This window comes from Mustela nivalis (genome assembly GCF_964662115.1).
Source record: "Mustela nivalis genome assembly, chromosome: 13".
Taxonomy (NCBI): domain Eukaryota; kingdom Metazoa; phylum Chordata; class Mammalia; order Carnivora; family Mustelidae; genus Mustela; species Mustela nivalis.
In genome coordinates, this window is record NC_139032.1 from 73,274,647 (window position 1) to 73,299,841 (window position 25,195).

Genomic DNA, 25,195 nt, shown 5'->3' on the forward strand with positions numbered 1-25,195 from the left:
AATACATGCTTAGGAGTGACTCTGAGGTCAAGTTTAGGTTCACTTAGAAAAACGTGCAGTGATCCATTAACAATGTCTGCTATTGAACAAAAACAGGACACAGTGGCATTTCTTGCAACACATTTGAAATCCTAGATTGAGGGGTTTATATATAAGTACTCTGAATAAGTGATAAAAAGGAGTGACTGTTCAGAAAATCACTTTCATTCACCTGCAATCACAGCATATCTTTTAAAAAATGTGGCATATAGAAGAAACACAGTGCTAAATTACAATTGCAATTCATTATTTTAATAAAAAGATGAGTGTTGGATAGGAAAAGTCTTTGTGAATTCAATACCAAGTTTAGTAGCACATCCTCAGATTCATCACCCTTCATAACAGGCATAGACACTTCATCAAACACCACCACGGAGTGAGCTCAGTGAAAATATTAATCAGTGTTGATGTATGCATATTAAAAAGATTTTAATTGTGAAAATAACTCATGTACATTATTTAAAAATTCCAACAGTATATAATAGAAAGGAGGTCTCCTCCTAGTCCCCACTCCTGTACTCTTTTGTTCATGACAACCACTATAAAGTTTCTTCTATATTTTTTCAAACCAAGTCTATTCACATACAAATAGAAGTATACATACATATGTACAAACATACATAGACAGAGAGGGACAGGTAAACACCCCTTTTGTACATAAGTGGGAACATACTATACACACAGTTCAGCAACCGGCTTTTTTCACTTAACAATACACTGGTGCTGGTAGAGAATGATGTCCCTATCCTCAGCGGCTTTTATTTTTTTCTTAATTTTGTGTTACTATTTTTTACATAAATAACTCTTAGAAAGTTTCCAGCTGATGTAGAAGCTAACAAGACATTAAAAAAGGGTTAGGTGATAATATCAAAGATGAGGCTCATACCAGTGGCCAGACACACTTATACATGGAAATTAACAGATATGCAAATTCACTTCTCATATATGGAGCTTAAGTACATCCACTCAAGCAACTTAGGAATTGTCAGCATATGTAATTTGTTTCTCTATTGCTCTGATTTTTCAGCTAATTAATAATTTTTAAAGCTTTATATTTGGGTCTGAATATATAAATAATTAATGATTATTTTTAAAACAATGTTTTTTTTTTATAAAAGGTTGGTATCATCCATTGCTTCTACATAAGATTCACTTTCAAATTCTCTCATGTGTAATTAGGTGTGACTTCTGATTAAATGCTTTCTAACATTCTTAAAATTCAGAATCCTACTAAGGTTAAATAAAACCTTTAGTTTGAATTAAAAGATTTCCCACATTTATTTTACTCATGAGATTTTCTTCTGAATGAGTTTTCACGTGTTTGGTAAGGGATGCATTTCATTTGATTTCCTACGTTTCGTTCACTCATGAGATTTTTCTTCTGAATGAGTTTTCACATGTTTGGTAAGGGATGCATTTTGTTTGAAAGCTTTTCCACATTCATTACATTCGTAGGGTTTCTCTCCAGTGTGGGATCTCTGATGTATAACAAGCTGTGACTTCACATTGAAAGCCTTTCCACATTCATTACATTCAAAAGGTTTCTCCCCAGTATGAGTTCTCTGATGTACAATGAGGTGCGACTTTTGGCTAAAAGCTTTCCCACATTCCTTACATTCAAAGGGTTTCTCCCCAGTGTGAACTCTCTGATGTTGAGTAAGGCCTTCAATCTGTTTGAAGGCCTTCCCACATTGACTACATTCAAAAGGACTTTCACCTGTATGAGTTCTCATGTGGTAAGTAAGAGAAGAGCTATGTCCAAATGCTTTTCCACATTCATTGCATTTATAGGGCTTCTCCTTAGTATGAGTTCTTTGATGTATAATGAGGTGTGACTTCTTGCTGAAAGCTTTCCCACATTCATTACATTCAAAGGGCTTCTCACCTGTATGAATTCTCATATGTTTAGTAAGAGATGAGCTATACTTAAAAGCCTTTCCACATTCATTACATTCATATGGTATTTCCCCCGTATGAGTTCTCACATGCTCTGTAAGAGATGAGTTATATCTAAAGGATTTTCCACATTCCTTACATTCATAGGGCTTCTCACCTGTATGAGATCTCACATGTTGAATAAGGTTTGAGCTGTGTCTAAAGGTTTTCCCACATTCAGTACATTTATAGGGTTTTTCCCCAGTATGAACTCTCAGATGGTCAGTGAGAGCATGTTTATGACTGTGGGCTTTGCCACACTGAATACATTCATATGGCTTTTCTCCAGTGTGAGTTCTTTGATGTACAACGAGGTGTGACTTTTGGCTAAAGGCTATCCCACATTCATTACATTCGTAGGGTTTCTCTCCAGTATGAATTCTCTGATGGTCAATGAGTCCTTGTTTATGGCTGAGAACCTTCCCACATTGATTACATTCGTAGGGTTTTGCTTTAGCTTGAGTTTTGTCACACTTAGTAGGGGATGAGCTATGGCTGGATGATTTCTCATGTTTCTCTCCAGTTTGAATTTTGTCCCGTTTAGTATCGGATAAGCTATGATGAGCTAATTTCTCATGTTTCTTGCCAGCTTGAGTTTTGTCATACTTATCAGATAAGCTATGGTTGGATAATTTTTGTTTCTTTCCAGCTTGAGTTTTGTCTTTCTTTGTATCAGGTAAGCTATGGCTGAATGATTTCTTGGGCTCTTTAGCTACATTAGGTTTCTTTTTTGCATAGTTTCTTATATGACCAGGTAAATCTGAATTCTGTTTCAAACTCTTTCCATGTGAATCAAATTTAAGCCTTTTTTTTGACGGAACATGTTTTGTACTCACACTTTTTTCCCCCAGTGAACTACATTCATGGCCTTTCTTCTTAGTCAGACCTTTTCTCTTGAATGCAACTTCCTTACAGAGTTTGTTTTGAGATTCCTGGTGGTTCTCTAGCTGGTCATTACCTTGCTGGACTTCATCTAAAATGGAATTCAATAAGACATTCTTGTGAATCTTTGTCCTCTCATATACTGGAATATAAATTATAAAAGAAAAGCCCTATTGTGGGGCTGCATCTTTACTCAAGCCTAGTATCCCAAAGTGAGTGAAATATCAAGTGCAAATGGCCCTAACTTCTTGGACTTGAGGGGAAAGTGTTGTGGGAAAAACAAGAAAAGTTAATTGACAATAGTAATTAGATAAAACTTTGCCTGATCATAATTATGACCTTGCAGCATGGGATTGGGTGGGGTGGAATAAACACAAGGAACAGTCACTAGGTAACAGATGAAGTTAAAAGAGTTTGTGATTGTAGTTGATATTTTTTGAGGTTTCTCCTCAGCCCAAGCATCCCAGCTTTGATAACAGCCAGTCCATCCATAGTATTTGGCTCCCACAGCCTTACTATATTAATTCAGCTCTCCATGGTCACCATCGGAGACACACCTGGCTCAAACCATGGTGTCCACTAAGAGCCTTCCTCCTCTTATGGAAGTATGGAGCATACCTTTGTTTCTGCCAGCTCACTCTACGAATTACCAATTATCAATTTTTAAAAATAATTTTTATTTATTTATTTGCTACAGAAAGAGAGCTCACAAGTAGGCAGAGAGGCAGGCAGAGAGAAAGGGAAAAGCAGGCTCCCTGTTGAGCAGACAGCCTGATGTGGGGCTCGATCCCAGGACCCTGTGGCCAAAAGGCAGAGGCTTAACCCATTGGGCCACCCAGGCACCGCACTAATTATCAACTTTAAACTGATTCCCAACTTTAAATGATTGCTCACATCCTTCCCTCCATACATTATACAGTGACATATTTTAAGATATCTTCCCAGTGTGTGTCTTCCTTCTCTGAGACCACCACACCCACACTGACACATGGCAGCAACCACGTGGGAACCATATGATCCAACCCCTGGTTGAAAACAATTGACTGGTTGGTGGTAAACAAAAAGCCCTACCTAGACCAATAATATTCTCTCTCCTAAGAATTTAGAACTGAAATTCAAAGAGTTCTTTTAGCTAGGTATGGATACTACATGTGTAAAAATCTAAAAACTTAGAGTTGAGATTACCATTTTGAGGTGACTTTTTTCAGTTATATGTATGAAAAAGCAGAAAAAATCTTTAGGGTGGGAATTAAACAGACACGAGAAAAGCTGATATGAGTCTCCAAGAAATAGAGAGAGAGAGAAATTGAATATCTTCCTGGGTCATAAAGGAACATTACATGAAAGTGAAAACTGGGATCAAACAGAAAAGAGTTATGGTATTTCAACATAGCCAGGAAATACTATTCCTTTCATCAAGAACTCTTAAGAGATTAGTTCCCATGGAGTAGAAGATCAATTTTTGTAAGTATAGATATATAGTATAGGGCGCCTGGGTGGCTCAGTGGGTTAAGCCGCTGCCTTCGGCTCAGGTCATGATCTCAGGGTCCTGGGATCGAGTCCCACATCGGCTCTCTGCTCAGCGGGGAGCCTGCTTCCTTCTCTCTCTCTGCCTGCCTCTCTGCCTACTTGTGATCTCTGTCTGTCAATAAATAAATAAAATCTTTAAAAAAAAAAAAAGATATATAGTATAGATAGAGTAGGAAGAAGTAGAGTTGCCAGCTGCTTTTCCATTTAGGAAATTTTAAGTGATGCAAGCATTTGGGGGGAAAGAATATAACAAGAGCATGACAAAGGCGGCATCTTCCAATGCCCAAGGATGCTGGAAAAAATAGAGGCAAATCTCTTTCTAGGAAGAAACGACCAAAACTAAAACCTTTCCTCTTGAGGTGCAACATTATAAGAACCCCTTATAATCATGGAGATTGGCCAACATGAAAATATATAAAGCACTGTGAGAGACATTTACCGTGGGGGGTGGAGAGGATACTGAACTAGTGAAATGGTATAATAATAAGGTAATATTAGGAGAGTTGGGTCTGACAAAGCATGGGTTTAAGGCTGTAAGCTTTTCCTGAATCTGAGACAACAACTAAAACGTGGATTTTAAGCTAAAATGACTAACTTCAGAAACTGATGTGTATTGCTCACTAGACTCAGCCAATCATTGGAGGGAATAGAATAGCCTTTCTTTGAAGAAACTCCAAGTACTATCTAAGAACCTGAACCAAGAAGAAAGTTACTGCAGCAATGACAAAGATCTATTAGATGACTACCAGGACTATTTTTTAGTTGTAACACCGAGTATTGGAAAGAAAAGTGAACACAGCCAAAATTGGAGCCACTAATGGATGAATCAAAACTCCACAAGGTCTCTTCATTTGTCATTTGAAGGACTAGTCCCTCTGGTTTTGGGAAACTCATAGAGTCCCAGAACATTCAGAGGACACTTGGACACTTAAATATATACTATAAACATTCTGCTTTTGGGGGGACTATTGTGATATAAATAATAACTGAATATTTTAATATTTGGTGGCAACATCCAAGATGAATTGTTTTAAAAAAAATGGATCTGACAAATCGGCTTAAGAATTGGAGCAATTCAGGTATGAGATAATATACACCTGATTTGAGTGATGTCTGAGAACTGAAGAAAACAACCCAGGAGCTGAGGAGAGAACAGTAAAAGAGAAGGCAGAGATTCACAGGAATTCTGAGGTAGACAGGCCTCAACTCAAAGCAGACTCCGATAAAAATAGGGAAAGTGAAAGGAAGCTCTAATTTATACCGAAAGACAGGAAGACAAAGCTTTCCATTTCTGATACTGTGAGACTGGGCTTTCCTGTAAGCAGGTAAAATATGAGTGCAACATGAAGAAACTGGAGGTTTATCTGGACAAGATCAATTTACCTTAAAACTCACCAGGGTACGATAAACATCTTGATTCTTTTGAGGGAAATACAATAGGAAAAAAAAAAAAAAGGAACACAGAGTAGAAGACAAAACCTTAGGAACACTTCAGCAAAGTGAGAAGGCAGAGAATCTGGTGAAATAAATGTAAAGACGCACTTAGAAGAGAAGGCCAGATTCAAGCGGTAGAATTCAAGCTAAGTAGGCAAGAATTTCATGCGGACTGAAACTACCAAAATATGCACTGAAAGGTAAGCAGTGGTTACTACAAAGCCAGAAATTCACATATAGGCATGAATTCTGTGGGAGTTGACTGCACAGGTTAATGAGTAAATGGAAATAATGATGCACTACAGGGTTAGAGCATTTCACAGTGAAAAGGAGGGACATGGAAAGTAATTAAAGGCAGGGAAGAATCATGCCAAGAGATTTGGTAAGAGGATGGATCTAAGAAGGTTTGAACACATAAGGAGAGAAATGTGATACCATGGAGTCCCAGAGTTTGAGTGATGAAGGGAAAACACTGAGGGTATTGGGGGAAAAGAATAAAATAAAAAACAACTCTGCTTTAAATAAGGCAAGCAGTAATGGGATTCTGAGAACTGTTCCTTCTGGAAGCTTAGTGATGGACAGCATGGATGAGGACAGACAATTAATAAGGAAGGGTCAGTTAGGCATCTCGGGGACTGCTACCAGAGGTTCAGAGCTCTGGTTTTTCCCTTTTTTCCTACCACAATACAAATGGTGTGGCAGACTGGATTACTGTTCCCTGTGGAAAGACTGTACCTCCCAGACCCATTGTCCCTTGAATCCTCCCTCTGGAAGGGGAAGGATTCCTACCCTGCTGAACTTAACAGAAGCCAGGTGATCTGCTCTAACCAATTAACCAATGAAATGTGAACTGAAAGGGATTATGGACCACTTCCAATCAGCAGTGTAAAAAGAGTGGTTCTACTCATTCTCCTTTCCTTTTGCCATGAAACCAGAATTTGCCAAATAGGGACCATTCTTTCAGTATAGGGCCAAAGGATTATGTGGGATAAGGCTACAGAGTGAACAAGAAACAAATCTTTCTTGTTGGAAGCCACTAAGATTTAGGGGTCATTCCTTAATAGAGCATAACTTAGCCTAAGCTAACCGATACAAGCAGTATAAGCTAACTCCCATGAGTAGCACTGGTTTACAACTAAAATGAACCTCAGCCTCACACGTGAAGAGGTTCATAGATGGAAGAGAGATTAGAATCTACCTTTGTAGTTTGAACTCTTCCTCCCCAAGAAATTCTCATATTTTTCAACTGCCACTCCCAGTTAAGAAAAAAGGGTATGGGACCTTGAAGAAGATTTTAAAAATAAATTATTCATTGAAGAACTCCAAAGGATCACCAAAAAACTAGAAACTTACTTCCATTGGTTCTTGTTTGCTTGGGTCTTGCTATTTCACTGGGACCGCCCTGTCTGGGTCTTTTGCCCTTCCCCAACCACGGCTCTTCTCCTTTTTCCAGCTTGGAGATCATGTCTGGTTTGGGAGCTTGAAACCCTGCTCATAAGAAATGGCAAAAATTGAGTGTTAGGAAAACAAACATCCCAGAAGTCAAGCCCTAATATCTGGACTTCAGAACCCTGAGAGGATAAAGAAGAAAAAAAAAAAAAAAAAAAAAAATATATATATATATATATATATATATATATATATATATACTTATGGCTTCTAAGAGGAGAGGCGAGAGAGGAGAGGAAAGAGAGGGGAGGGAGGGAGGGAGAGAATATATGGCTTCTGAAATTTCACAATGTGATTGCTCATGTACCCCATCTAAGTAGACCTTCCATTTTGGAGACAGGGGCACAAATATCCTGCCTCATACCCAAAGGGATTAAAACTCTTCAATTCATAATAACCAAGGCCAAACTTATCAAGAACTTTAGAGAGAAGGTACTACAGTGGCCACATTTTGAATTATGAAAGAATTGTCCTTACCCATTGAGGCAAGGTTGCTGTAGTTCTCCAGCATCACATCCTTATACAGGTCCCTCTGAGCAGGATCTAGTCGCTCCCACTCCTTCTGGGTAAAGGCCATAGTCACATCTTTGAATGTTACCAATCCCTGTAATAGCAATATTCCTATTCAGTCTAATGTTAGCCACATTAATGGGTGATTTGCACGAGATAATAATGATTTGCTCTTACCTCAACCATTCGGTGTTGATCATGCTATTATATAGGATACTAATTCTTCACCCACATCTGCTTTTTTTTTTTTTTTTTTTGAGAAACAAAGATCATATTAAGAACTGTCCCTGTTAAGGACTGAATATCTGTGTATCCCCAAAATTCATATGTTGAAACCCTACCCTCCAATGTGATGGCATTAGGAGATAGGGCCTGTGGGAAGTAATTAGAATTAGATGAGCATGCCAGTGGAGTCTCTGTGAATGAAATTAATACCCTTATAAGAGTCATAAGACTGCTTGCTTCCTCTCAGTTCTCTCTGCCAAGTGAGGATACAACAAAAAGTCTGCAACCTGGCAGAAGGTCTCACCAGATCCCAACCATGCTGGCACCCTGATCTTGGGACTTCGAACCTTCAGAATTGTCAGAAATAATTTTCTGCTGTTTATAAGCTACCCAGTCAATAGTACTTTGTTGTAGCGGCCCCCAAATGACAGTCCCATTGGCAAATTTGTTTATTTAAGAGGATAAAAAATTATACAATTATCAGAGAGAAAGAAAATTACCAAAAACAAAAGAATTAGTCTTTATCTTTTCTTCTATAACCAAAGACTACTACGGACTAGAGTTCTGAGGTAGAATCAAGACCCTTGATTTTTATAACCAGCCAAAAGATCATTCATGTTTGGAACCAAAAATAACATATTTTAGGCATGTAAGGATGCAGAAAGTCTATCGCCTTTGTGCTTTATAAATAAAGAGAAGGGGAAAAAAAAGAAATAAAGAAAAGGACAGGGACACAGAAGAGGAGGAGGAGGAGAAAAGCAATTGATTTTTTTTTTTAAAGGAAAAGTGCATTAGAATAAAGATTTCAATATTGGGAAAGATGAAATATACAAGAAAGAAAGATGAATAATAAAACCTGTCAAATGTCTAGTTATATCCAAGTAACTTGATAATGTTCTTGTACAACTGTTACAAAAGTTTCCTTAAAATCAAGAGGTGTGATGTAAGAAAAATAAGCAGGACTACAACTGGTAGGGGTGGGGGATGAGGGAGAAATTAAAGCATGTTAAAGATTCTCTTCTTTTTTTTTTTTTAAGATTTTTATTTATTTATTTGACAGGGAGAGATCACAAGTAGGCAGAGAGAGAGAAAGGAGGAAGCAGGCTCCCTGCCAAGCAGAGAGCCGGATGCGGGACCTGATCCCAGGACCCTGAGATCACAACCCGGGCTGAAGGCAGAGGCTTAAGCCACTGAGCCACCCAGGCGCCCTAAAGATTCTCTTCTTATTAGGCAGGTGAGAGAAGGATGACCCAGGTACTGGAGAATTTTGCCACCAAGAAATACACATTCAAACATATTTATCTCACATTGAAAAATGACCCCCACCTCCATAAGCCACCAATCAATTAGCTGCCGTATGTCAACAATCTGTAACCTCTACAGACCTCCAGTCATTGATTTCTAATAAGCTCCCTTATTGATTGCCACTGGCCTCCCAATCACTGGCGTTAATTCCAAATGACTGATCCCAAACAAACTTGCCGATCACTGACAGCAACAGATTTCCCCCAATCACTCCCCAAACATTCCAACCACATATTCCCAGGGGTCCTTCAAATACTGATACCCATGGAACACAGTCTATCTCTGATATGACCCCAAACCCCTATCCTACCAATCCCCAATCACTGACACCAACAGAACTCCACCAACAGTGGCCTTTACAGAAACCCTAATCACTGCACTCTGCCTTCAACCTCTTCGGCCATTGTCTTCACCTGCTCGCTTTACCTGAAATCTACCCGTCTCCTGAGAACACTGCTTCCTTACAAGGTTCCCTAGCCGAGGTTGTTTGTTGCAGCCCAACCATGACTCCTGTACCTCAGGGCTTGAAGATGAGGTAAATGATGACTTTCAACCATTTTTCATACATCTTTCAAAATCCCTATCATGTTTAGAATATCACGAGATTTTATGGGGCACCTGGATGGCTCAGTAGGTTAAAGCCTCTGCCTTCGGCTCAGGTCATGATCCCAGGGTCCTGGGAGAGCCCTGCATTGAGCTCTCTGCTCCGTGGGGAGCCTGCTTCCTCCTCTCTCTGCCTGCTACTATGCCTACTTGTGATCTCTGTCTGTCAAATAAATAAATAAAATCTTTAAAAAAAAATGAATATCACAAGATTTTAAACCATTAATCCTCTGGTTGAATGATTCACTAGGCAAACCCACAGAACTCAGCATATAGTTGTACCCGTAGCTATGATTTAGTACAGCAAAGGAACACACAGCAAAACCAGCTAAGGAGGGATGCCTGGGTGGCTCACTGGGTTAAGCAGCTGCCTTCAGCTCAGGTCATGATCCCAGCTCCTGGGATCGAATCCTGCATCGGGCTCCTTGCTTGGTGGGGAGCCTGCTTCTCTCTCCACCTCTGCCTGCTTGTATGCTCTCTCTCTCTCTCTCTCTGACAAATGAATAAATAAAATCTTTAAAGAAAAAGAAAATGGCTAAGGAAATGATGGGTGGGGTAAAGTCTACAGAAACCAGACACAAGTATCTGAGTCACACAGGACATACTTGATTCCTCCAGACATAAGTTGTAAGAACATGCGTGAAATGTTTCCCAAGGAAGGACATGGAGACTCAGTGGCACTCATAGGCACCCACTAAGATCTTAGATGTCCAGAAGGAAGTCAGGAGCTCGGCATAAACCACATTGTTGACCTAGTTTAGGCACAGTGAGACACTTTTATCATTTCTGGAAATGATGGGATGCCTTCTGAAGTCTAAGCTCTCAGACATCAGCCAAAGGTCAACCTTGCAAGCAGGTTTTTCTAAGGATGCTCTTTGGGGCCACTTTGGTCAACTTTTGTGCACAGTCTTTCTTCCTTGTTCACTGAAATGTTGACTACCACGTTCCTCTTCATTCCAGCTCCGGCACTCGCGCTACATCAATGTAGAGGAACCATTCCACAGCCTAGCCTTTCTCTTTCCTGACTCCAAAAGATTTTCTCACTCCCAGACTCAGCCACCTGCTCATCAGCCATCCATTCCTTAAACCTTGCCACGTACCATGGCAGCCCCGCTTTACTGAAAACATTCTCTCCCCAACTATTATTTCCCATGCTGCCAGCCTACGTCCTCTACTACTTCCATGCCAATAATTCTCCAAAAGCATTCAGACCCCATGAGCCATTGATCCTAACCACTTTTCCACAATCTTCCATCACCACATGGCCTTACTTTTCTTCTCTCTTCTCTTGCCTAGATTCTTTGTTCTAACACCATATGCACTCCATGGAAAACAGCTTTAACTTCCTTGCCCGTTTTCTTCTCCACTGTACTTACCTAGCAAAGCCTCAAACTTAATCAAACTCAACTCTCCTCTTAATCTCTGCCTGCAACCTTGCAGCTGAACATTCCAAGAGAGAAAAATCAAACAACTGAGTTGCCTGGACCCACTTCAGGTTTATAACACGTATCGCAAATGGGTATCCAATACTGAGAGTTTCCTGTTCCTCTTTCCAAGATGGTTATTCCAAACATTCTCCTCTTTCTCTTTGAAATCTCCAGCATCTGCTACTTTCCCATTCTCAGCTGACAGATTCACTTTCAAATATACTTTCAAAGAGAAAGTGTAAATGGACAAGCACTACCTTGCCTTGTTACCACCAATTCCACCAATCTGTTTCCAAAACCCCTATCATTGTCTCTTTTCTATTAAAATGGAGTTAGTGTCCCTTCTCTTGCCTAAAGCCAGTTCCTCCACTTATGCTCTAGATCCCAACCCCAACAGCCTTCTCAAGGAATTCACCCTCTGCAATTAACCTCTTTTCTCTTTTTTACCACCTATTTTTCCCTTTCTACTCAATCATTCCTACTGACATACAAAGTTGTTTTAATGTCAATTCATCTAGTGCAAACCATTTCTTAATCTTATGTCACATGTAATGTCAGTGTGCTTGCTCCCTTTACCAGCAAAATTCCTGGTGTGGTCTACACCTGCTGTCTCTACTTCATTACCTCCATTCTTTCAACTTATTCCACCAGGATTTTATCCCTATCACTCCACTGAAAAAGCTCTAATCAATCAAAATAACCATTGAGCTACATCTCACCAAACTCAAATCTTTGCAGTCACATGTCTGGGACTCACAAGAGCATATGACACAATGGTGACAACACAACTCCCATTGTCTTGAAAAGTTTTCTTCTTTATACTTCTTTGACACCACATTTACATTTTTCATCCTATCTCAGTGGCTACCACTCCTCATTCTCCTTCCCCTCCCGTCCCCTCCTCTACCAAACCTCTAAATGTCTGAGATCTGTCCTTGGTCCCACTTTTTTTCTATAGCTGCCTTCCCTTCCTTAGTGATCTCATCCAATCTCGTGGCTTTAAATACCATCTCTATGCTGAAGCCTTTCACATATGGATTCTCTAGCCCAAATCTCTTCTAAGTTCTAGATTCATACATTTAACAACTACTCACTCTCCTTGGACATGTAATAGGCATCTTGACTTGGCCAAAACAGAACCACGGTCATCCAACTTTGGCTCCCATTTATATCCACCAAATCTGGTTGTCTCCAATACAATCCTTTTCCAGAAAAGGGAAACCCCTTTATCCAGTGCCTCAAGCCGAAAGTCAAGATGTAAGTCTTGATTCTTCTCTACCCCCATGTCTCATATCAATTCGTCAGTAAGTCTTACTGGCTCATCTCCAGACGTATTCTGGATCTGATTTTTCATTTCCCTGCATTTCCCTATCCTAAACCATCACCATCTCTTAACTATTGTGATAAACTCCTAATGGACCTCCCTGCACCTCTGCACACACACAGGGACAATCCAGTCTCTAACTACCACAGGCACCAGAGTCGCTTGGCTCCCACAGACCACAAGCTGCCACACACCTCCCCAGTCTCTGACACACCACAAAGCCCCTATTTCTGATTCCCAGAGCCGTCCAGACTCTGGCCTTTCCGTGAGTGCCGCAGACTCCCCGCATCCCTGTCACCGCAGATCTCCCCGAACACGGATTAACCATAACCTGTAGCACCCGCGGACCCCGCAGGGCCCCCATCACTGCCCTACAGATCCCCCCCAGAGCGCAGACGACCCCTCCTCCGCCAGAAAGCCCTCCAGAATCGTCTCCAATTCCCAAATCGCTCCTCTCAGAGACTACAGTCACCCTCCAATCACCGACCCCCCCATGAGACCACCTCCGACCACCAGGCCGCCCTGCCCCGCGATCGCGCTCACCGCGGCGCTGCCCGCCGGCTCGGACACAGCCATCTCCGCAGGACCCCCGGCTCCTTCGACTTTCCCTGCGCTCTTCCTCCGGCCCAGGCTCTCCCGCTTTGTGAGGATCCGCTCGCAGGCGGAGGCCGACATGGCGGCGGCTGGAAGGGCGGCCTCAGCGGATCCCGCGGCTGCCATGGCGGCGCCCCTGGGTATCGCGGCCGGGCGCGGCCATCTTGACCGAGGCTCCGCCGTACAGCGGGGGTCCGCGCTCCCAGCCGCGCGCAGGCAGGTGGCCCGTGGAGGGGGGGCGGCTGGGGGGCTCCGTGGAGGGTCCTGAAGGGTGAGCTGCGAGCCGGCAGAAAGCGTGCTCAGTTCCTCACTGCACCGTGCCTCACGGTGCCCGACGCCCAGGGGCTTGGCCACACAAAGGCAGAAGTTGGAGTTTCCTCTCAGAATTGGTCACTGCATCCCGCTGCCGGGAAATCCGCAAGCATGATGTCCAGCAAGGACTCGAGGCAGCTAGAATAGAAAGAAAGATTGAGGGACGAAGGAGAAAAAGCCCGATCGTGTAGACACCATTGTTTTATAGGGAAAGAGCACGTATTCACCAATTCAAAACTCCCTAAGTACTTCCTGCATATCTGCTGTATCCCAGGAACTATGGCAGGCATAGTGGATGCAGTAACGAGAAAAAGTGGCACACACCCCCTACCTTCAGGCACCTGTGGATCCAGGGGAGGACACCACTATTCTTCAAATAAGCACACACGGGAAATGGACAATTATAACAATGCAACGTGCTTCTAGGAAATACGCAGAGTGCCAGGAGAGATCGTGATCTACTCTGAGCAATTCCGAAACTTTCCCCAATAGCAGAAAGATGAACAAGGGTGGACTTAGACAGCGTTTCAGGTCCAAGGAATTGCATGAGCCAAGGCCAGAGCACCTCCCAGCCCTCACCCTCAGCCAGAAGAACATGGAAGCTTCCTGATCTCCACGGAGAGACTCCTGGGAATTCACAGGCCTCTGCTCCTCCATCCTTTCTAGGGTCCTCACCCTTCACCTTCCTCTCCAAGGGACAGGTTTCCCTTGCAGGCAATGCCTCTGCATTTTCTGTGGCAAGGACCTCGACTCTCAAAGTTCTCATCGCAGGGCTCTTGCCCTGTGCCCATCCCACATCACCCAGGTACATCCCTCTCTTTAACTCTGAGTGAGAGATGGGGGAAGAGCCAGGGAGTGGTGTGCCACGCAGGTAGGAAACCTTATGACTACACAGGTAAGTGGAGCATGGGGCTTGTAAAGCTCCTACCTCCGAAGGAATTCCTTCAAAGAAGAGCTGACCTTAGGTGGTGTAAGTATTGCAAAGTGAAGAGCTAGAAGTACCCTATGTCTCGAGTGGAGCGCTGGTTATACGGGTGTGTAATCCATCTGTGGACGGTTTTGTGATGTGTGCGCTGACACCACCGGGCGCTCTAGGATTGCCGATAAAATCTCCTTAATGTTCGTACAGTGCAGCCCCGAAATAGGAGAACCAAAGATGAACGAACGAACGATTCAAGAGACCATCAGAATACACAGTCGCAGCAGCCAAGGTTTGAGGTAGGAATACATTTATTGGAACCCGTGTAAAGGAGGCTTTCCGCAAGGAAGGAAACACGTGGTTTCACTTGGGCCTCAGACATCCTGCGGAGCCCCTCACCCATCCCGTGGCTCGTGGCTCCCCTGTCACAGTAGAAGCCTTGTTAGAGGTTTAAGCTTCTCAAGCTTCGTCCTGAAGAAACCCGGTCTCCAGCAGCCCCCCTCCCCCCAAAAAGGACACGTGTGTTTTATTTTTCGGCTAAAACAGGGATACGCCGAGGGACCAGAAAGGACCAATCCCGTCCCTCCAGCGATCGGAGGCCACCAGAGGCACAGAAGGGTTTCGCTCTGACGGCTCACCCTCGCGGGGTGTCTTCGGGACACCTGGCCGGTGTCCTGAGCTGGGCCTGGTGGCCGCGGAGCTGCGGTCCGACAGAAACCCGTTCCGCGCACCCGCGGGTCTGGGCCAGGCTGGTGGCGAGCTGGGGGTGTCGGTGCGCACCGGGCGGCCAGGGACGTCTGTCGCGGCGAGGGGCGCCCCCATCCGACCGGCTCGCGGCAGGGAGGCTCGCCGGCGGGGAGGCGAGCGCGCGGTGCGCCCCTAAGGCTCGGGCTGCGCGGCCAGCAGGGCGTAGAGCCGGGCGGCCGCCCAGTGCAGGGTCGCACCCGCGTGCGCCAGCTGCCAGGCGAGCCAGGCGCGCTCCGAGGCCGAGGGTGGCGTGCGGCGGGAGGGCCCAGGCAGGAAGGCTCCCCCCGGAGCCCGCAGCTCGTCCAGCGCCACCTCCAGCGCGCCCACCCGGCGCCAGAGTCTGCTGGTCACCGCCGCCAGGGGATCGCGCGCCTCCGGCTCCAGGTGGCGGCGGCGGCGCTTCGGGGAGGCGGGACGGGCCTCGCGGCTGTCCGGGCGCCGTCTGCGGCGGGGGGTCCTCACTGGCGATCTGGGCCGGGTCCTCCTGCCCTTGAGGCGCCACAGAGAGTGGGCAGCAGCACCTGTGCGGGAGAGAGAGGGAAAGGGCTTTTGGTGAGTGCCCAAGGACCGGGGTGGGGGTGTGGGGGGGAATCGCTTACCCTTCCGGGGCTGGACTGCCCCACTCCCGTGACCGCCCCACCCCCATGACCACCCCATCCACTACGACCCAGCACGCCCCACTCTGGTGGCCCCTTCCAGGATCAGAGGGGAGCTGGCGCCCAGTCTTGCAAGCCTTCTCTCAGCCCCATAGTGTTCTGGGAGCATCTCACCAGTGGTGGCAGTGTCTGTCTCCACCCCACCCCACCCCACCCAGTGCCTGGATTGGCATGTTCCTCCGTCCAACACACACACACACACCCCACTAGCTCCATCTCCACCCCTGCAGAGGCCCAGCCCAGACACCTACCTGTTCTGCCAGGACGGCCTTCTCCAGCGCAGTCAGCCTGCTGCTCCTCTCTTCTCCTTTGGGCTGGCCATGGTCCTCCCCTGCCCTGCTCCTCCCACTGTCCATTTTCTCTGTGGGGCTTGTCAAGGGAGCCATCCGGGCTTCTCCATCGCTTGTGCCTGGAGCCCTGGGCCACCTGGCTCTGCCTGGTGATGGCTGTGGGTGGAGAGAGAGGAGAGGAGTGAGTGGTCTGGATTCTAGGCTCCAGGAGACTAGAGGAGGCTCCAAGTCTGACCCTGGTCCCTAGTGGCTCCACCCCAAGGCAGGATTCCTTCAGTTCTCCAGGGCCCAGCCTTTTCCACCACTCTGTGTGTGTGTGTGTGTGTGTGTGTGTGTGTGTGCCTGAGCTGCCCGGCACGCGTGCTCCAGCAGCCCTACCCTCCAGGCCAGACCCCAAGGACGGCTCAGCTGGCAGAGCCCATGACCCCAAGCAATCTGACCTTCGCCTTTGGTTTCCCTCACCACTTTCAGCAGTGGAAGGGTTAAATCTTCCCAGGTGCGAAAATCAGTAAAGGGAAAACTCCTTTAAACTGGGGTCAGGAAGGGCTCCTTGCTGAGTGTGGAGCCTGCTTAAGATTCTCTCTCCCGGGGCACCTGGGTGCCTCAGTGGGTTAAGCCTCTGCCTTTGGCTCGGGTCATGATCCCAGGGTCCTGGGATCAAGCCCCACCCCACATCGGGCTCTCCGCTCAGAGCGGGGAGCCTGCTTCCCCCTCTCTCTCTGCCTGCCTCTCTGCCTACTTGTGATCTCTGTCTGTCAAATAAAAAATAAAAAATTTTTTTAAAAAAAAGGGGGGGATTCTCTCCCCCCCTTGCCGCTCCCCACCCCCATGCACCTGTGCATGGCCTCTCTCTCAAAATAAAATAAAATAAATAAAAGTAAACATTTTAAAAAGTCATACTAAAATAAAATAAAATGGGGTCTGGAGGCCAGAAGGGGTTGTTCTCACCCCATAGAACTGGAGCTCGATCAGTTGGATCATCAAATAAAAACCCCAGAAGGAAATGATGTACATGGCCTCTCCTACCAGAAACGGATTAGGCCAGCAACTGAGCCCACGAGAAACACTCATCACCTTGAACCCGGCTTTTCTCCCCTGAACTTTCCTTCTAAACAGGCCCACCCAACTTCCTCCTCCTTCTCCATCAAGTAACATTCCTCGGCTCCGTTTGTGACTGGCCTGTGGGTTTGCCAGAGCTAACCGGTCCCGAATTGCAACGCCCAGCTAGTCCCTCCAAGAAACCCATTTTTCCTGGTAAAATGACTGACTTTTATTGTTAAGGTTAACGGGGGGCCTGCGGCTCTGCCCACCCCAGCCCAGTCTCTTGTGTCTCCCAAACCCTCACAACCATCATGCCAAACCCGTCTGTGCAAAAGAGACGCTGGACCCCTACCTCCTGTGCCCCACGAGCCCTGTCTGGTCTCCACGATGCCGTCCTTCCTCTGGCTTTCACGGGAGCCTGGATCTTCTCCTTTCTCTGCAAAGCACAGGGGTGCCTTGGGGCTCATCCCTTTGTAATTTCTGTGGGAGTGACCTCGGCTCCCTGGGGGCTCCTGGCCAGGCCTCCTGCTCCTCGTAGCCATAGCCACTTCCATTTCAGCCAAGTCTCCTGCCCGAGCCACGCGTCTGAGCCACGCGTCCACACGTCTGGACGCCTGAGGACGGGAAAGGCCACTGACCAGGCAGGCAGAGGGCAGGCCTTCTTATACGGTCCCAGGGTCGCCCAGCCCCTCCTCCTACCGGGTCAGTGAGGGACCACACCAAGGCCAGGGGAAGCCAGGGGAGTCCACCAGCCCTCTGCGGGCTCTCGGTCCTGACGCTCTTTGGGGGCTGGTTTCTAATTCAGGCATCTGGGCGAGCCATGCTGAATTAGTGTGGTGTTGGTGTAAAGGACCAGACGATCTTGACCTTTGCTGAACCTGTTGAAGTTGTGATTCATACCTTTACCAACACCGTGCTAATTCAGGCATGTGGGCGAGCCATGGTGATAGACACATAAACACGTGGAACTGTGAAAACAAATACGAGAGAAGCAACCAGAAGCAAACAACAAAAGACTTCACCTTCCTTGAAGTCAGCATGGCACTCAGAGCCGACAGGGTTTGCGGACTGCGGCAGGAAGAGCTCTCAGAAACCAGCCCCGAAGAGCGTCAGGACCGAGAGCCCGCAGAGGGCTGGTGGACTCCCCTGGCCTCCCCTGGCCTTGGTGTGGTCCCTCACTGACCCGGTAGGAGGAGGGGCTTGGCGATCCTGGGACCGTATAAGAAGGCCTGCCCTCTGCCTGCCTGGTCAGTGGCCTTTCCTGTCCTCAGGCGTCCAGACGTGTGGCTCAGACGCGTGGCTCGGGCAGGAGACTTGGCTGAAATGGAAGTGGCTATGGCTACGAGGAGCAGGAGGCCTGGCCAGGAGCCCCCAGGGAGCCGAGGTCACTCCCACAGAAATTACAAAGGGATGAGCCCCAAGGCACCCCTGTGCTTTGCAGAGAAAGGAGAAGATCCAGGCTCCCGTGAAAGCCAGAGGAAGGACGGCATCGTGGAGACCAGACAGGGCTCGTGGGGCACAGGAGGTAGGGGTCCAGCGTCTCTTTTGCACAGACGGGTTTGGCATGATGGTTGTGAGGGTTTGGGAGACACAAGAGACTGGGCTGGGGTGGGCAGAGCCGCAGGCCCCCCGTTAACCTTAACAATAAAAGTCAGTCATTTTACCAGGAAAAATGGGTTTCTTGGAGGGACTAGCTGGGCGTTGCAATTCGGGACTGGTTAGCTCTGGCAAACCCACAGGCCAGTCACAAACGGAGCCAAGGAATGTTACTTGATGGAGAAGGAGGAGGAAGTTGGGTGGGCCTGTTTAGAAGGAAATTTCAGGGGAGAAAAGCCGGGTTCAAGGTGATGAGTGTTTCTCGTGGGCTCAGTTGCTGGCCTAATCCGTTTCTGGTAGGAGAGGCCATGTACATCATTTCCTTCTGGGGTTTTTATTTGATGATCCAACTGATCGAGCTCCAGTTCTATGGGGTGAGAACAACCCCTTCTGGCCTCCAGACCCCATTTTATTTTATTTTAGTATGACTTTTTAAAATGTTTACTTTTATTTATTTTATTTTATTTTGAGAGAGAGGCCATGCACAGGTGCATGGGGGTGGGGAGCGGCAAGGGGGGGAGAGAATCCCCCCCTTTTTTTTAAAAAAATTTTTTATTTTTTATTTGACAGACAGAGATCACAAGTAGGCAGAGAGGCAGGCAGAGAGAGAGGGGGAAGCAGGCTCCCCGCTCTGAGCGGAGAGCCCGATGTGGGGTGGGGCTTGATCCCAGGACCCTGGGATCATGACCCGAGCCAAAGGCAGAGGCTTAACCCACTGAGGCACCCAGGTGCCCCGGGAGAGAGAATCTTAAGCAGGCTCCACACTCAGCAAGGAGCCCTTCCTGACCCCAGTTTAAAGGAGTTTTCCCTTTACTGATTTTCGCACCTGGGAAGATTTAACCCTTCCACTGCTGAAAGTGGTGAGGGAAACCAAAGGCGAAGGTCAGATTGCTTGGGGTCATGGGCTCTGCCAGCTGAGCCGTCCTTGGGGTCTGGCCTGGAGGGTAGGGCTGCTGGAGCACGCGTGCCGGGCAGCTCAGGCACACACACACACACACACACACACACACACACAGAGTGGTGGAAAAGGCTGGGCCCTGGAGAACTGAAGGAATCCTGCCTTGGGGTGGAGCCACTAGGGACCAGGGTCAGACTTGGAGCCTCCTCTAGTCTCCTGGAGCCTAGAATCCAGACCACTCACTCCTCTCCTCTCTCTCCACCCACAGCCATCACCAGGCAGAGCCAGGTGGCCCAGGGCTCCAGGCACAAGCGATGGAGAAGCCCGGATGGCTCCCTTGACAAGCCCCACAGAGAAAATGGACAGTGGGAGGAGCAGGGCGGGGGAGGACCATGGCCAGCCCAAAGGAGAAGAGAGGAGCAGCAGGCTGACTGCGCTGGAGAAGGCCGTCCTGGCAGAACAGGTAGGTGTCTGGGCTGGGCCTCTGCAGGGGTGGAGATGGAGCTAGTGGGGTGTGTGTGTGTGTGTGTGTGTGTGTGTGTGTGTGTGTTGGATGGAGGAACATGCCAATCCAGGCACTGGGTGGGGTGGGGGTGGGGGGGAGACAGACACTGCCACCACTGGTGAGATGCTCCCAGAACACTATGGAGCTGAGAGAAGGCTTGCAAGACTGGGCGCCGGCTCCCCTCTGGTCCTGGAAGGGGCCACCAGAGTGGGGCGTGCTGGGTCGTAGTGGATGGGGTGATCATGGGGGTGGGGCGGTCACGGGAGTGGGGCAGTCCAGCCCCGGAAGGGTAAGCGATTCCCCCCCACACCCCCACCCCGGTCCTTGGGCACTCACCAAAAGCCCTTTCCCTCTCTCTCCCGCACAGGTGCTGCTGCCCACTCTCTGTGGCGCCTCAAGGGCAGGAGGACCCGGCCCAGATCGCCAGTGAGGACCCCCCGCCGCAGACGGCGCCCGGACAGCCGCGAGGCCCGTCCCGCCTCCCCGAAGCGCCGCCGCCGCCACCTGGAGCCGGAGGCGCGCGATCCCCTGGCGGCGGTGACCAGCAGACTCTGGCGCCGGGTGGGCGCGCTGGAGGTGGCGCTGGACGAGCTGCGGGCTCCGGGGGGAGCCTTCCTGCCTGGGCCCTCCCGCCGCACGCCACCCTCGGCCTCGCAGCGCGCCTGGCTCGCCTGGCAGCTGGCGCACGCGGGTGCGACCCTGCACTGGGCGGCCGCCCGGCTCTACGCCCTGCTGGCCGCGCAGCCCGAGCCTTAGGGGCGCACCGCGCGCTCGCCTCCCCGCCGGCGAGCCTCCCTGCCGCGAGCCGGTCGGATGGGGGCGCCCCTCGCCGGGACAGACGTCCCTGGCCGCCTGGTGCGCACCGGCACCCCCAGCTCGCCACCAGCCTGGCCCAGACCCGCGGGTGCGCGGAACGGGTTTCTGTCGGACCGCAGCTCCGCGGCCACCAGGCCCAGCTCAGGACACCGGCCAGGTGTCCCGAAGACACCCCGCGAGGGTGAGCCGTCAGAGCGAAACCCTTCTGTGCCTCTGGTGGCCTCCGATCGCTGGAGGGACGGGATTGGTGCTTTCTGGTCCCTCGGCGTATCCCTGTTTTAGCCGAAGAATAAAACACACAGTGTCCTTTTTGGGGGGAGGGGGGCTGCTGGAGACCGGGTTTCTTCAGGACGAAGCTTGAGAAGCTTAAACCTCTAACAAGGCTTCTACTGTGACAGGGGAGCCACGAGCCACGGGATGGGTGAGGGGCTCCGCAGGATGTCTGAGGCCCAAGTGAAACCACGTGTTTCCTTCCTTGTGGAAAGCCTCCTTTACACGGGGTCCAATAAATGTATTCCTACCTCAAACCTTGGCTGCTGCGACTGTGTATTCTGAAGGTCTCTTGAATCGTTCGTTCGTTCATCTTTGGTTCTCCTATTTCGGGGCTGCACTGTACGAACATTAAGGAGATTTTATCGGCAATCCTAGAGCACCCGGTGGTGTCAGCGCACACATCACAAAACCGTCCACAGATGGATCACACACCCGTATAACCAGCGCTCCACTGGAGACATAGGGTACTTCTAGCTCGCCACTTTGCAATCCTTACACCACCCAAGGTCAGCTCTTCTTTGAAGGAATTCCTTCCGAGGTAGGAGTTTTACAGGCCCCATGCTCCACTTACCTGGGTAGTCATAAGGTTTCCTACCTGCGTGGCACACCACTCCCTGGCTCTTCCCCCATCTCTCACTCAGAGTTAAAGAGAGGGATGTACCTGGGTGATGTGGGATGGGCACAGGGCAAGAGCCCTGCGATGAGAACTTTGAGAGTCGAGGTCCTTGCCACAGAAAATGAGGAGGCCTTGCCTGCAAGGGAAACCTGTCTCTTGGAGAGGAAGTAGAATGGTGAGGACCCTAGAAAGGATGGAGGAGCAGAGACCTGTGAATTCCCAGGGGTCTCTCCATGGAGATCAGGAAGCTTCCATGTTCTTCTGGCTGAGGGTGAGGGTGAGGGCTGGGAGGTGCTCTGGCCTTGGCTCATGCAATTCCTTGGACCTGAAACGCTGTCTAAGTCCACCCTTGTTCATCTTTCTGCTATTGGGGAAAGTTTCAGAATTGCTCAGAGTAGATCACGATCTCTCCTGGCACTCTGCGTATTTCCTAGAAGCACGTTGCATTGTTATAATTGTCCATTTCCCGTGTGTGCTTATTTGAAGAATAGTGGTGTCCTCCCCTGGATCCACAGGTGCCTGAAGGTAGGGGGTGTGTGCCACTTTTTCTCGTTACTGCATCCACTATGCCTGCCATAGTTCCTGGGATACAGCAGGAGTTTGAAGCAGTGAATGAATGAGAAAGCATTGATACATAGGATCACACAGTTTTCTTTCCTTTCTTGGTACAGCTCTATGCAAGATCAGCTTGTAGAACATTTCCTGGAGACTATAGTAAGAAATTCCTCATAGTCCGGATTCAAAACACAGGCTACTAGAAGAGACAGAGTTAGAAAGTGGGGTACCTAAAACTGTATATTCGGTAAGTTGAGCTGATAGCAAAGGAAAGAATAGAATGTATCAAAGGTGGAGACAACTTCCAGGGACTTCTTTGATATTACAAGTTTTTTATTCACTGAGACAATGTCTTAGTATGTATAAACTGTCACAATATGCAAGCCACACATTGATCCTTATAGTTTTTACAAAACTGATTCCAGTGTAGGATTTTCTCTTACTCAACTTGACAGCTGAAGGCGGATGTCTGGTCGTGTCTGCGCTCTGCAATCTGGGCACACGCACCCCTTCACCGCTCTATGAAAGCAAAGATGGCGCTGGAATAGCACAAAGTCTGGTTTATCTATGGCTTTGGGTGGAGTTTTCTACTCCCACAAAGAAAGGCTTCTGAAAATTAGGTAGTATTTTCCTTTGTTCCTATAGAAATGTATTCAGAGCGGGACGCCTGGGTGGCTCAGTTGGTTGAGCAGCTGCCTTCGGCCCAGGTCGTGATCCCAGGGTCCTGGGATCGAGTCCCGCATCGGGCTCCTTGCTCGGCAGGGAGCCTGCTTCTCCGTCTGCCTCTGCCTGCCTCTTTGTCTGCCTGTTCTCGCCCCCTCTCTTACAAATAAATAAATAAAATCTTTAGAAAAAAAAAAGAAATGTATTCAGAGCAAAATGAAAAATTTAAGTCCTGACACCTCTGAGCAGGAGCAATGAGAAGCCTCAGAATTGGGGCGGGGGGGGGGGGTTGTTTGGAAGGCTCCTATTGGCCACTCAACCCCGGTCACGTGAGCAGCGGACATGAGCCCTCAGGAAGAGCTGGAGGGGACATTTCCCTGCCCTGAGGCTCCAGTCCTGGGACACCCTGAACACTCCCAAACCAGCACAGACAATACACAGTACTCGACTGTTAGAGGAAAGAAATATTGCTAGAAATCCTCGCTAGTGATAAACAGGGACGCTTCTTCAGAGGACTGCCAACATGAGGGAAACAGGGTTTGTTACATGTATGCAAACATTGTTTCTAGAGGTTCCACCTCTGGGTGGATGAGGGTGGGGGAATGGTTTCAGGCTGGTGATGAAAACATTCCCAAACCCAGCAGGCAAAGTGAGGGTGGCCTAGGCTCTGACGTTCTTGACCCATTGTCCCCAGGGACAGCTGTGATGGCTGGTGCTCTGGGGCTCTGCACCCAGCCTGTTACATCTTGGTTTGATCAGGTCCTTTTTGTCCTTCGCCTTTTTGGAGAAAGAAGAAGCTGAAAGAATCACCTGTCTTGTTTTTATTTTGACAAATGCCACATGATTTCACTCATATGTGGAATTTTTTTTTAAGATTTTATTTATTTATTTATTTGTGAGAGGAGGGGGAGAAGGTCAGAGGGGGAAGCAGACTCCCCATGGAGCTGGAAGCTCCATGTGGGACTCGATCCCAGGACTCCGGGATCATGACCTGAGCTGAAGGCAGTTGCTTAACCAACTGAGCCATCCAGGTGCCCTGGAATATATTTTTTTTAAAAAATGAATAGACAAACAAACAAAAAGAAGACTCAGACCTATAAATACAGGGAACAAACTGATGGTTTTCAGAGGGGCCGATGGGCAAAATGGATGCAGGGGAGTGGGAAGGTCAGGTCAGTTCCGGAATGAGTAAGTCACAGGAATAGAAGGTAAACATAATCAAGCCCATTACTTAAGTGTTGAAGGAAGAAAAGGGAAGTTTGTATGATGTTCAAACAAATAATTTTGTGTTTGTCTGTTACAGCAGCTAACTTCACTTTAACTAACAGAAGCCTATAACAAAAGAGCACACTGGAGGAAAGTTCTCCACAAAAAAAGCAATTTCAAATAGTGGAAACAGCAGATACTCCCTGAACGTTTGCAAAAGCAAATGGTAAATGCAAAAATCATCAAGTTGTTTAAGAAATAGAAAACGTGTTTTTCTCTCCAAACTTTCTTGTGGAAACTGAAGGTGTACAAGCAGGATTTGGGCTTCTGGTATTTTAGAGCTGATGCAGAAATACAAGAGCAGATGGACTTCTCGTGCTCAGCAAATAATAATAAAGAGTGTTCCAAGTTCTACTTTCCTCGTTAATTCCTAATTTTTCTTCTGGATTTGTTAAAGGAGAGGAACACACACTTCACTGTCCCCTCTGACAAGCTCCAAAAACACACCATCTGTATTACTTCAGCTTCAATTAGCTACTGAGTTCTTGGAAGTTCCTCTGGGCTACTCCAAAAAGGTACAAACCTGAAGATTTTCTACCTCCTTCGTCTTCCTCTTTTTTAGATTTTATTTGAGGGATAGAGAGGAGGAGCGGGGAGTGGGGGTGGTGCAGACGGAGAGGAGAAGCAGACACCCCACTAACCAGGGAGCTGAATGCAGGGCTCCATCCCAGGACCCTGAGATCAGGACCTGAGCTGAAAGCAGATGCATAAGGGACTGAGCCACCCAGGCGCCCCTACTTTCACCTTCTGCTCCCGTTGTTCCTGATGGGGATCAAAACTGGAGG

The 25,195-nt window shown here is 47.8% G+C and overlaps 2 protein-coding genes across 2 annotated transcripts; one reads left to right on the plus strand and one right to left on the minus strand.

Annotated features, from left to right (window-relative positions):
- Window positions 1-275: 275 nt before the first annotated feature.
- On the minus strand, window positions 276-13,571 carry ZFP37 (ZFP37 zinc finger protein). The gene is made up of 4 exons (XM_082696996.1): window positions 13,207-13,571; window positions 7,747-7,873; window positions 7,174-7,308; window positions 276-2,947 (listed from the first exon to the last, which is right to left on the minus strand). Exons 1-4 carry the CDS (start codon window positions 13,381-13,383, stop codon window positions 1,401-1,403), a joined length of 1,986 nt encoding a protein of 661 aa, XP_082553122.1. The 5' UTR covers window positions 13,384-13,571; the 3' UTR covers window positions 276-1,400.
- Window positions 13,572-14,452: 881 nt separating this feature from the next.
- On the plus strand, window positions 14,453-21,325 carry LOC309847231 (uncharacterized protein; the record flags this gene model as incomplete). Its single annotated transcript, XM_082697179.1, has 5 exons — window positions 14,453-14,464; window positions 14,699-14,787; window positions 15,035-15,283; window positions 15,373-15,807; window positions 20,668-21,325. 5 exons carry the CDS (start codon window positions 14,453-14,455, stop codon window positions 20,975-20,977), a joined length of 1,095 nt encoding a protein of 364 aa, XP_082553305.1. The 3' UTR covers window positions 20,978-21,325.
- Window positions 21,326-25,195: the final 3,870 nt, after the last annotated feature.

Bases quoted from the DNA above. Each gene is read 5' to 3' on its own strand.
- ZFP37 (XM_082696996.1), bottom strand. From the start codon at position 13,383: ATGGCAGCCGCGGGATCCGCTGAGGCCGCCCTTCCAGCCGCCGCCATG. The intron at 7,874-13,206 runs GTGAGCGCGATC...TTGCTATTACAG, and splicing joins AGCCGGCGGGCAGCGCCGCG to GGATTGGTAACATTCAAAGA. The intron at 7,309-7,746 runs GTAAGGACAATT...TCTTATGAGCAG, and splicing joins CAGCAACCTTGCCTCAATGG to GGTTTCAAGCTCCCAAACCA.